Source organism: Podarcis gaigeae (assembly GCF_964106915.1).
Source record: "Podarcis gaigeae genome assembly, chromosome: 7".
In the NCBI taxonomy this organism is placed as follows: domain Eukaryota; kingdom Metazoa; phylum Chordata; class Lepidosauria; order Squamata; family Lacertidae; genus Podarcis; species Podarcis gaigeae.
Genome location: NC_139683.1, coordinates 34,549,946 through 34,563,543, shown reverse-complemented (window position 1 = coordinate 34,563,543; position 13,598 = coordinate 34,549,946). Strand labels below are relative to the sequence as shown.

At 40.5% G+C, this 13,598-nt stretch overlaps 1 protein-coding gene across 4 annotated transcripts in view; it reads right to left on the bottom strand.

Moving 5' to 3' along the window:
• Nucleotides 1–10,199: 10,199 nt before the first annotated feature.
• CPA6 (carboxypeptidase A6) overlaps nucleotides 10,200–13,598 on the bottom strand; it is a 46,085-nt gene continuing 42,686 nt past the window's right edge. For all 4 annotated transcript variants that reach the window (XM_083747929.1, XM_083747932.1, XM_083747930.1 and 1 more), the window contains one exon: nucleotides 10,200–11,797. In XM_083747929.1, the coding sequence (XP_083604055.1) occupies nucleotides 11,610–11,797 (188 nt within the window). In that variant the 3' untranslated portion in view covers nucleotides 10,200–11,609. The remainder of the gene's footprint in view (nucleotides 11,798–13,598) is intronic.

Genomic DNA, 13,598 nt, shown 5'->3' with positions numbered 1-13,598 from the left:
GTCGGCCACTGTGCTTTTTTTGTGTGTGTGTGCTCGTTTGAAGATTGCATAGAAATGACACTGACTGTGAGCTCTTAACGTTTTGGAGGCAAACCAAGAAGGGGAACCTTCAAGACTGTGATACAAACTTTTGTGGACTAGAGTTCTCTTTGTCGAATACAACAACATCATATACAATAACATTTATCATATATTACACACACACACTTTATGCAACTAATGGTGGGTTCTATTCCATAAAGAATTATGCCACAATATGTTTGGTTTGAAGATGCCACAATATACCTTGTATATGTTTACTGTAACAGACTCGCACAGCCATGTCACCTAATTTATTATTGAAAACTAAAGCCCCTTACTTCAGAGTAAGTATGGCTGGGATTGCAATCAGGGTGAATGAACAAATGGAAGTTTCTTCATGTTGTCCAGTTAAGCCACACCTAAGAAAAAAGCTGAGAGATAGCCAGTACTGTAATCAGTTTACATAGCCCTAGCACCTGACTGAACTTCCTTAGGAAAGCCTGTTTGCTGTGAATCATAGCTTTACACCAAGCATTGATAACCACCAGACCTATCATCTAACCCTACAATTTGTGTAGTGTAATGGCATTAAGAAAGTGGTAAAAACATTTTAAAAATATACCTGGATGCCACATGTTCCAGACTTGTTTTCTAGCATTTTCATTTAGCTGTGAAAGACATCAGTGAGCAGTGTGCTAGCATACATGCTTTCAATACCAAAAGTCAGAGGTTCAATACCTGGCAGGTCTTCCTGTCCTCCTTTATGAGGGCAAAAATTGAAGAGTGAATTAATACAATTAGAATTAGAGGCAATATGAGTTAAACCAATTTGTGTTGTACCTGTTTTCCTACCCTACTTTTCTAGTTTTTGTATACTTTGCCAAAATCCTCAGGTAGAACTACACTCTGTGGATCTGCTTCTAGGTCTCACATTTAAAAGAGGGAGGAAGGGAGAGAGAGAAGCACCCACTATTTTTACATTCTTGTCATAATGTATTAGGGAGTATATCCAGGCAAAGTAAAGCGCTTTAAAATTTCACTCTGAAATTACTCTCTTTGCTGGGCCCATGCAGTTGCTAAAGTAGCTGCAGGTACATAGAGAAAGCTGTTCCTCAAATAACCTGACACATTGTCCCTGCAAACCTAGTTTAAATTAATCCACACACAATCACCACTAGCACAGATACCCATGCTCCACTCTACAGGTATTTAATGATCCTTTTAGTCTATTTGTCTTAATTCTAGACTATTCAAGTTGTGCTCAAAAGATAAAATAAAATTAATATACTGTGTATGCAGTGGGAGGATTGCAATTAACACTTTTGGATAGGTAGAGCTGCCAAAGAAACTTCAGTCATGCTTTAATTTTGTTTTTATTAAATAGATTGACACTGATTTTTAGTATATTTAATAAATTACATAGTATAAATACAATATAATGTAAGGCCTGAGTCACGGAAAATGTTTGTCAAAGTAAAAATAAGGAGTAGCAATGTTATTAATTGCCAGCTTTTTTCTCTTTGACTGAAACACTTAAAATTATGAATTCTCTGAAATACTGAAATGCCATCTACAACTCGTGTGCCTGTGTGTATGGCTGGCTTTTTAATTCCTTAAAGCCTGGGTTGTGAAAATATCTGTCACCATTTTATAAGTCTAAAATGTCAGGGACCAATAGCAATTCTCATAAATGTTTGGCCTAAGAAAAATGAAGTGGTTAGAAGGCTCCTGGCCACTAGATGAAAGTGGAGAAATTATAGGCTATAAGTGACAGGCAATCACAAATAAAAGACCTTTGGGGGGGGGGAAAGAATTTTTGGATTGATAGCATAGTACCTTATTTCTGCAAAATGAACTGTTGCTTTCCCCTGCGGTTGTCTTTGCCCTATCAGTTGTCCCTGTGTTAACAATTCATGGCCAGAATCCAAAACAATTTGTGATGTGACTCAGGGGGTCTGCTTTACTTTAAAAGAAAAGTTTTAAAAAAAATAATCCTACAAGGTCTAAAAAAATCATTGGATCAATGCCTATGGATGTCTGGCCTTGGCTAAGGACTGGATGAAGCTAAAGCTCAACCTTAATACTGTTAAGACTGAAGCGCAATTCATGCGCGGTTCCCTAGACTGGATGGGTGGGCCATGGCTTGTTCTGGAATGGATTGCACTCCCTCTGAAGTGGCAGGTATGGGATACTTCTGGATCCATTAGTGTTGCCCGAAGCTCAAGTGACTTCAGTAGTGTGACATGCCTTCCATCAGCTTCAGTTGTGTCGCTATCTGGACAGGGATAGCCTAACTTCTGTAGCCTAAGCCCTAGTAACTTCTAGTTTAGCCTTCTGAAATGTGTTATATATAGGGCTGCCTTTTTAAATCGTTTGGAAACTGCAGCTGGCACAGATTTTAGTGGTCAGGTTGCTCCATGGGTCAAGATGGTCTGAGCACATGACACCAATCCTCGCTTGACAGTATAGTTTGGAAGGGTGCAGTATGTCTGCTCACTTCTGCCTTCAGTCAGTCACCTCACCCACTCTTCCTCACCAATATGTTTATCCAGGGGCAGCAGCAATTACTAAAGGAGCCATATTAGACTCCCTAAGATGTAGCAACAATGGGAGTGAGTGAATAGTGGAGGCAAGTAGAAGCAATGCTGCAGCTTTAATGGCAGGACATTGGTCCATGGAGTGGGGGGACTCTATTGGCAGCAGCGTCAACAATGGGCATTAATCTTTAGCCAATCTCTCCCCCTCTCTTTTAAAGCAATTTAGGCAGAGCTTGATTAAGTGTCACTGTGGTTATTGGAAGGAAATTACTCTGCAATTACCAACTGGTTTTGACAATGAGCTATTATATGTGGTGTATGCAGTTTTACATATCCAGTGTTGTCAAGCTTTTTGTTTTGTTCTGGTACATCTGCTGGACCATCTAGTCCTGTATCCTGTTACCACAGTGGCCAACCAGATCCCTGTGGGAAGCCTGCAGTGGAGGCAAAAAATTGTGGATTTCACATTAAAATATCGAGACAATGTATCTTTTACAATATATTTGCAACAGCCCTAGGCTGAGTTAATATGCATACATAAGCATGAATTATTGGCAATAGATTGGGGAGGGGATTGCAGGGCCCCGATCCATGTATGGCATATCAGGCCCAGGATATTAAATTTGTCACCACTGTTGTAGCAACATGGGGGCGGGAGGGGAAATCACCAAGAGGTATTCATACAATCATAGAATCGTAGAGTTGGAAGGAACCCCAAGGGTCATCTAGTCCAACCCCTTGCAATGCAGAAATCTCATCTAAAGCATCCAAGACAGATGGCCTTGCAGCCTCTACTTAAAAACCTCCAAGGAAGGAGAGTCCTCAACCTCCTGAAGCATACTGTTCCACTGCCGAAAAGCTCTTACTGTCAGAAAGATTTTCCATATATTTTTGTAACTTGAAGCCATTGGTTCGGGTCTAATCCACTAGAACAGGAGAAAACACGCTTGCTCCATCTTCCCTGTGACAGCCCAGTAGATATTTGAAGATGGCTGTCTTGTCTCCTCTCAGTCCCTTTTCCAGGAGAAACATACCCAGTGCCTTCCATTGTTTCTCATAAGGCTTGGTTATCTTGGTTGCCCTCCTCTGCACACATTCCAGCTTGTCAATATCCTTAAATTGTGGTGTCGAGAATTGGACAGTATTCCAGGTGTGGTTTGACCAATGCAGAATAGAGTGGTACTATTACTTCACTTGACCTGGACACAATATTTGAGTTGATGCCGCCTAAAATAACATTATCCGGGACGCAGGTGGCGCTGTGGGTTAAAGCCTCAGCGCCTAGGACTTGCCGATCGAAAGGTCGGCGGTTCGAATCCCTGCGGCGGGGTGCGCTCCCGCTGCTCGGTCCCAGCGCCTGCCAACCTAGCAGTTCGAAAGCACCTCCGGGTGCAAGTAGATAAATAGGGACCGCTTACCAGCGGGAAGGTAAACGGCGTTTCCGTGTGCGGCTCTGGCTCGCAAGAGCAGCGATGTCACGCTGGCCACGTGACCCAGAAGTGTCTCCGGACAGCGCTGGCCCCTGGCCTCTTGAGTGAGATGGGCGCACAACCCCAGAGTCTGTCAAGACTGGCCCGTATGGGCAGGGGTACCTTTACCTTTACCTTTAAAATAACATTAGCATTTTTTGCTGCTGCATCATACTGTTGACTCATGGTAAGTGTCTAGTCCACTAGGACCCTTAGTCCTTTTCACGTGTATTGCTAGTACGCCAGATATCCCCCAGTGCTATTTTTTATAGAAAAAGAGGTGCCGGAATTTACCACGAATGCCTCCCTCATTCTCTTAGAATGGCAATGGCTCCCACCTGAGAGGTGCCAGAATTGAGTTCTGGTGAGTTCCTGATGAAATAAAGCCACCTAGTTCTTCCTGCCTAAATGCAGATGTTTACATTCGTCCCTATTGAAATTCATTGTTAGTTTGGGCCCTGTTCTCCAATCTGTTAAGGTAATTTTGAATCTTCTGCAGCATTAGCTACCCCTCCCAGTTTGGTGTAAACTGCAGAGTTGATAAGCATCCCCACAATTCCTTTGTCATTTATAAAGATGTTGAACAACAACATGTTGGCTCAGAATGATGGGAGTTGTAGTCCTACAAAAATATGAAGACCCATAGTTGGAGAAACTTGATATATAGGATTCACTAAATAGAATTCACCATTTATTCCTCATACTTTAAAAATCCTACTTCTTTATAAACAGAGGACTGTATCCAACAAACTTTTACTAGAATAGACTTATTTAAATTAATTAACCTAAGTTAGTTGTTTCCTTTAATTTCAATGGGCCTATGCTGAGTAGGAACAACATTGGATACAACCCAAAATGCCTGTGCCCACACTCCACAGTAAGATTTAAATGGTGTGTGTTGAGTTTAATGATCCAGTTATTAGATTGCAAAATAATTTTGGATATTGAGTGGGGAATACTGGATTTTTTACTTACCGGCACAAAGCACATCTGAAGATTTCTGAAGCTGACGTGATGTTGCCAGGATAAAATATATGGATGTCTTGTAGAGCGGAAACTGATTAGGATGAAAATTGGAAGGTGAAAGAAAGGGGAAAACGCAAGCCATATTCATGCTTAGCAACCCATTTTTCTATGTGCAAATTCTGTTTGCGAGACTCCTATGCATTTCTTTGAGATATTTTCAACTTGATTTTAATAATTATCTTGCTATTTTAATGAACTAAAGTACAAAGAATTATGAAATGCTGAATGAGCACAGGAAATATTTTTTACCCTTTTACTTTTTGGATTATAGTATTATGAATAACAAGGATGGTTTCAGCTGTTCATCCCCGAAGGCATTTTAATATCTTGGTAGAAAGGCTCAGATGGAGAGGTCATAAAGTCATGTGAATTAAGGTGGGAAGCAATGAGACTGGAGCAATTACCGCTTTTAACTGCAAAGAAGGGATATTTGGATCTGCATGATTCTTTCCTCCAGCAAGACCAGCTACTTATTTCCTGTCAAAAAATGCAATAACTGGTATCTCAACCTTCCCATTATTAACAGGTTGCACAGAAGGAATGAAATGTTTTAAATATGAATAACACAGGAGGTGAAATTGCATGGAAACTGCAATAATTCTTGTCTAAAAAGAGATAATACAGGATCACAGCAATAACTCATCCAAGCACCTGATCTATCTAATACTAACCATTTAAAAATAATTTTTGGAAGAGCTGTTTGTTTTCCTGACAATAGTGTGAAAGCTATGCAAATACTATGATCACACATTTTGCCTGTTGTTGCATCGCAGTCCTTCAGAAATACATAAGAGATTTGCAAGCATACCTGGACGAGGATAACTCAATCACAGTTATTTATGGGCAAGGAACTTCCTGTGTTTTTGCAATGAGTTCTATGTAAGACTGCCTTTAAAGACAGCCCCAAAAACTACAGTAGGCCCAAACAGAGCTGCAAGATCATCAACTGTGACTGGGTATTTATGTCATATTATGTCAATACTTTATCAGCTGCACTAACTCCCAGATTGTTTCTGGGAACAGTTTACAATACTGCTTTTAATCTTTAAAACCATTAACTCATCCTTCCCCAGATGTCCTTAGACTATAAATCCCATAACCTCCGGTCAAAAGCTCATAGGAGGCCTGCCAGCAGGACCTAAGTGCAAGAGCAACTCCCCTCCTATAGTTTCCAGTACTGTAACTGGTATTCAGAAGCATATTGCCTTCGACCAGGGAGCATAGCCATTATGGCTAGTAGCCATTGATAGATTCATACTTCATGGATATGTCTAATACTCTTTTAAAGCATAGGAAAAAACTTCACATTTGGGAAGTTAAAAATTGGTTTACTTACAGTCTTCAAAGGTCTGGTTCATGTGCTTTTCTATACATCAGTCAGACAAGTTGCACAGGCAGTTAAACTTACAAAAGTGGTAAGAGTGGCTGTTGAGAGCCATGTGGCACAGCTGGAGCGACCAGCTCAAGCCTCTCCACGCATTGATCTTCTGATAGGTTTGATTACCTATTTCCTCCCAAATATTAGATAGAAGCAGAGAGCTAAATATCTAGTGAAGGATTATAAATTAAGATTTAACCAAAAGTTAGCAAAGTCTCAATGGGTTAAAGAGTTTCAACTCTGTATCTATTTACCTGATAGTAGCCTACCCCGACCCTGAACATCATGAAACTGATACTATTTTTTGAGTTAGGAATTGTCCACTTTGCTTGCTACTGAGACCCATTCTTCTTCTCCTGATCCCAGTTTGCAGGACCTTTCAATACTGAATATCTTTGAATAAATAAAATACTTTTCTTCATATGTGTCCTTCCAGACAGAGTCACACATAGTCTACTGTTTGATATCTGCCTGTGTTATTGGAATATTCTCCAGGGATTGTGACCTTCTTGAAAACAGATGCTGCCTTGCTTCACTGACTGCGCAATCCACTGGTTTTATGAGTTGTTTTCTCAAACAGAATCACTACAAACCGTTCTAGTAACACCGTAGTATTGTCATCCGTTTTAGGGCTTCTGTCAGCATCAGAAATGCATCTGTGATGTCTGGAAATCTAACGCATGTCCCAAAGTGACATTTTGCTTTTCCTAGCAAAGAACAAGGCCTCATCACACACATGTAGCATAGCCAACTCTTTGGCTGTATTTTGCATGGTATTTCATGTACTGCAATGTACCTGTGCATTTGCCCACACCTCAGGCCATTGGAACGTGTTGCAGGCTGGGCACAATGATGGTGACAGTGTGGACAATTTTGGGCTGCAACCCTTCCTCCCCACCCTTTCCCCTGTGCCGAAATTACAGGGTTTGTTGCAGATCCTGGATGAAAAAGAGGCTGATTACATTGAGGGTTAAACTTGGCAATGAAAAGGAAGAGCCCAGAGTGAAGACAGCATGCTAGCCATGATGGAGGCAAATTACTCCTGAGGGTAGCCTCCCAGCTGTATATTATAGTAGATTAAAGAGTGCTTTTCATGTACCTCAAAAAAAGTGTGCATGCATTATCAGGAAGCATTAGGGATCACATCAACCAAGCCATGTATCCGTGCTTTTCCAGGATAGAATGCAGACACTTGGAGCAGTCGGCTTGCTTTTAGCAACTGTCTGATTTGCCAATTAAGTGCTACACTTGTACCATTACATAAAACATCATAGAGTACACACTGTGCAGAAAGACATCTTGTTTCCGAGTGAAAGAGCCTGCGTAGGTATGTGAGAAAGTTCACATATTTAAAACAGGTCCAGGATTTTAACTCCACCAAACGTTAAGATTTAGTATAGTGTTCAGATTTCCGCATTAGCTAATTTTTTTGGAGGGGTGAAAAGAAACGTAAGTGGGATGCAGTAATGGGTGATGATTTTGATTTTTTTTTACCCTTTCTGACGATAGGTTCAACTCCAGCATGTAGTGATATTTCTAAGGAACAAGGCTACAAACTTCCCCATGCTATGGCCCAGCCCTGTGATTCTTTATGGCGAGACAGTGGTGCAGGATGAGGTGCAAAAGTCCCAATTCTTGGCAGCAGTTGTACCCCTTACTTTTGCACTGCAATGTCTCCATCACAGCTGCTGTCATTCACAGTGCTGTGCTGGTGGTTGCTTCTCTTTTGCATGGTCCAGGTGTATATTGAATGGGTGTTACAACAGTTCTGCTGGAGTGGAATGGAGGAGCGCAGCTGAACTTCACACTGTTGCATATGAAGGCCCAAAAGAGGAAAACACATAAGCACCCAACAACTATATGTCACTTCCTACAATGGATGATATTCTGTAGGAAGGAGAAACACTTCTCAGTTTATAAAACTAGACCTGTCATTTTCAACAGTGCTGGAACACCCTTTTCTAAATCAGCAGTATTCCGTTGAAGAGTCTTACAGGGTGTGGTGATTCTCAGAAATGGTGCGCCACATTAAGTAATAACCAAATCTGTAATTATACAGTGGAATCTCGGTTGTCAAACGCCTTGGAAGCTGAAAAATTCGCCAACAATCCAGAAGCGAATGCATCTGTTTTCAAACGATTTTCAGAAGCCAAATGGCCAAATGGCTTCTGAGGCATGTTTTTCAATTTTTCCCACTGACTTTGCATCCAGCCCTTTGATCCTTGGTTTTCGAACAGTCTTCCGGAACGGATTACATGCGAAAACTGAGGTTCCGCTGTATATTGATTTTAATCTCAAAATTATGTTTCCAATTTATAGATAGATGTTATGTATGTACCTCCCCACAATGAATTCCCCCTCACTAGAAGCAATACATTTGGTGACATGTCTTCAACAGTTTGTTGGCATAAGAACACAATAGCTTTGCAATGCCAGCAGGCTGGATAAAGGAGTACTTATCCTTCACACACTTAACTCCAGTCATGTTTGTTCACATCTCAAAAACGCAATAATCTGTAGTTAACATTTAAACCTGATGGTGCTTCTGCCTGCCTGAAACACAAAATGCATTCCAGTTTAGGAATCATAATAAGCTCTAATTCATTCATAATTTAAAGCAATATACAGCCTACTTAGCAAAAGATGCACATATATTGAAATGTAACTGTTTAAAAAGGAGGTGTTGCAGTCTACCACAGGGATAAAATGGTTTAAGCCTTGTCTCCCTTAATGCAAAGTATGTAGTATAAGGCCAATAATAAATACTGTATTCTTTTAATTTACAACACACATGAGCTATCCCCACCATTGTTAATGTTGCATTTTTAATGTGCAAGGGCCCCTCCATGTACCTCAATGGGATTCTTTCAATTACTGATTTAATGTATTATTCATATGTAGTCTCCCTGATGTCTTAATGGAGGGGCAACCCATCCAATAGGTGACCTGGCATTTTTCACCCAGGGGAGATACTTTGCAAGGGACTGCAACATGAAGACAGCTGGATGGTTCTGCCTGACTGCTCAATTTCTGTCAGTCAAGAAGAATGAGGAAAAGGCCTTCTGGTCCAAATACTCACCTGCCTTTTGAATAAAAAGGTGCTGCTGCAGTGCCTCCACTCAGAATTCATTTTTGTGTGCGCGCAGTGGTTTGGTTAGCCTGCGACTCTCCATGAATTAGAGTCAAAGTTTTCCATTTTAGCTGGTTAGTAACTGATGAAAAATAAAAGGTGTCAGAGCACACATTTCTTCCTTCTTCCCATTGAAATGCTAAAAACGGCAGCCAATATCAGAGAGAGAAAACTACCAATTTTTTTGAGGGTTTGCTCATATAAGTCTGTTCATTTTTAAGTATATTGTTTAAAAGGTATGTGAGCACTCCTAGGGAAACTGCTGCAAATGATAACTGGTGAAGAACCACCAATCTACTAGGAAGTTATTTCTTCTGAATGCACTTTGGAGAGGATATTTTAACATAATATTACATGTCAATTGTTTGATCAGGATTCCTCACTTGGCAAAATAATAGGGTTAATTCCAAGTAGTAATGGTTGCCAACTTGAATGGCTAAAATATGATTATAAAAATTAACGGAGAAAAAGGCTATCAGTGACTACATGGTAGCTAAATTAATGAGGATGAAGGTGATGTATTTTTGCAGTTTGCAATTTAATTTTGCAAGCCAGAAGAATTGGGAATATATGTTACAGCACGTCATGGGTGACCATCACTTCTCTTTCAGAATCACAGCAGCAGTAATATCAGGCCATTTTAATTAAAAATGTGCTTTATTTAACAAGTTCCGGTGTTATTCAAAACAAAATATATAAAATTTCCATTTATAACTGATGCTAAAAGAAGTATCAAGGGAGCAAAGGCCACATTTGCACAAAGTTGCACATTTTCACCCCAATCCAATGAAGGAGTTTCTCATGTGGAAGCTCCATCATTTTCTAGATTGGAAAGCACATCTTACTGCATATCCAAATGTGGATGTTGTCCATCAGCAATAATGTCCATCAGCAAAAATTCCAGACAACAGCTGGATTGGATCACTGTTCCACAACCCCCTAAGCAATAAGGCTCACATATTTTATTCTCCAGGCTAAGTGTGGGCAACCTGTGGCCCTCAGCCAAATTTTAAGAAGCAGAAAAATATTGGGAGGGGGGAGTGATGACTGAAAGAGAAAGAGGGTGAGAAAAAAAGGTGGGTAGTTGGGAGGGAAAGGAGTGGCAGAAAGAGAAAATTAGTTGTTCCATCCATGTTATTCTGCTTTCACTTCTAGTATATGACCCCCAACGAACTACCACTGAGGAAATGCAGTTTTTGACAAACAAAGGTTGCACACTCCTTGTACAGTCCATTCTTGCCAACTCAGAGACGATGTGTTAATTGCTGTGGTAAGCACCACAACAATTATTTATGCTAATAACAGAGGGCCAGGGCTTGTCATGAAGTAGTGACCCTGTGAGCAAGTACCGCTGGGTGGGGCCCCTCAGGCAGGTGGTAGCAATTAGTCCCCAAAGTGGGAGCATGTGATGGGCCTGGCTGGTTGCCAGCATTCCCCAGCCCCTATAAATCTTTTGAGTTAACCTGCTGGGGGGGGGGGGCATGCCATGTTTTAAATCTGCTGTTTGATGCTCTGTAGTTGGTGGAAGAGCAGATGTCAATGAAACCTGGTAACCCTGTGTGTGATTGATTAGAAGCTTGGAGGGAGGACTTGGGAAAACGACCCCCTCCTTGACAGGGCTTACATTTATTTTTCATACACTGTCCAAAGAAAACACTGGACTCCAACTCCCATCATCCTTGACCTCTGGTCATGCTAGCTGTGGCTGATAGGAGTTAGAGTCCCACATTTAAAGGCTACAGGTTCCCCGTCTCTGTTGTACTCTCATCCCCAGCTCTTAGAATTTCTTCAGCCTTGCCAACCTATATTATTTCCAGCTCAAAACTGATGTCTACACTTGAGTGGTATGATTCCATTATACACATAGCCCTGAATATGTATCACACTCTTCAACCTACATGCAGTGTGAATGTCATCCCCCCCCCCCACTTTTATTATCTCCACCAGCAGGACAGATTCTAGGCTCCATTGACTTGACATTGTCTAAGTAATAAACATTTTCAATAACAGTTAAAAAGAAATACAGTTTTGGCCCTTTGCTACAAACCCTAGTGACATTTTTTCAGCAGATGCATGGTTATATTTTTAACAGCCAGCATGGTCTCTGTGCACGTTGGTTTAATTAGGGTCTCCGGCAGTAGAAATCCATAATGACCTGTATCACGCAGCTCAAATGCAAACGCATATGGGATGCCATTTTTGTATGCCCAATCCATAGAACTGCCAGAACTCACATCTGGAAAAAGGAAGAGGAAGGAAAAAATAATAATTTTAAGTGATGTGTATGAAAGGACACGCTAGTTCCACAAGTTTATATTCTAAGTTGTTTTTCTAAGCAACTCCAAAGGCGCTAAATGTCCTCAAATCCAGAGATGCCGAAGAGAAAGAAGCTTTGCAAGTTGGACTAAAATTTGATCTAAAAACAGTTTCATCAGCTCTCTTTCCCCTGATTCTGTAGATGTATGTAGTACAGTGAAAATACCTATATTGCAGGTGGGGTAAGAGGGAGTCCTTCACCTTGCTGCACTATATCTGGTTTGTAATTGAGTTCAAACTGCTGACTACCAAGGCAATTTTGTGCTGGCAGACCTGGTTCAATCAGCTTGCAATGACCTGAGACAGTCATCCCATCTTCATCCATTTCTATGCCGCTTCCTAGCACTGCATGATGCTGGAGTGGCCCATTTGGCATGTTTTAGACTTAGTAACCAAATCAACCTGACCACTTCTCCACTGCTGCAATGACTCAGAGGACCAGGGTTGAAGTAATTAATTTTAACTCTAAAGAAGATCTAGGTATTACACAATGGAAAACAAAATAGCATGGATAACATTCTCTACTGTCTCCTTTCACAAAGGTTTCAACTTGCCTTGTGTGTAAGACAATACATGGAAGTTTATTTTCTAAGATCAGGCTCAAGGAAAGGAAAGGCTAGGAAGCTAGGAAGAAAAACTTCCCTACAATTTACTAACAATGCAATCCTATGCATGTCTAGTCAGGTTTAAATCCTACTGAGTTCAATGAAACTTGCTGCCAGCTAGGAATGGATAAACATGTCACTTTCAGTTTCTCATCTTTCCAGCCTTAGCTCCAGTTCTCCACATCTCCATTTCATGGAAATTGATCAGCATTTTTCATGTGAATTTCCCTTACTATACAAATTTTATATTCAGTTTTGTGTTCTATACACATATTTGCAATGCAGTTTCCCCATATGCATTCCAGCATGCTATTTTCACTCATATATGCATTTATATGCAGACTTCAGTATATGCATGTTGGTACACATTACTTGGCTGGAGAATGGCACTGAAAATTCGGATAACTGCAAATTTCATTAGCCTTTTATATGTTTTCAGCAATGTGTGTTTTATCTGTATTTGTTCTAATTTTTGTGTTCCACATCGAGTCCCAGTTTTGAGCAAAAGGAGAGATGTAAATAAGTATTATTAGAACAACAATAACAACAGCAACGAACTGTGAAGAATGGATATGGTTTGCATAATGTTTTGAAAAGTGTGAATCAGGCAAGATCATCTTAAGCGTCGGACAGGAAAATTGGCTTCCAGGTGGAGAGATCAAAACTAGAAACAGAATTGTTAGAACCCAATACTAAGAATTTGTCAAGAATGTATAACTTGTTGCTGAAATGGAATACACAAGATGAAACTGTTAAATCAGTCATGATTAAGTGGGCACAAGACATTGGTCATAACATTATGTTTGCGGACTGGGAATGGTTATGGACCACCGGTATAAAATTTACGGCATGTAATGCCTTAAGAGAGAATATTATGAAAATGATTTACAGGTGGTACATGACCCCAGTCAAGCTTGCAAAAATTTACCATCTGCCCAATAATAAATGTTGGAAATGTAATGAAACTGAAGGTACTTTTTACCACCTTTGGTGGACGTGCCCGAAGATTAAGGCTTTCTGGGAAATGATATATAATGAAATGAAGAAGGTACTTAAATGTACTTTTCACAAGAAACCAGAGGCCTTTCTCTTGGGCACTGTCGGCCAATTGGTGTC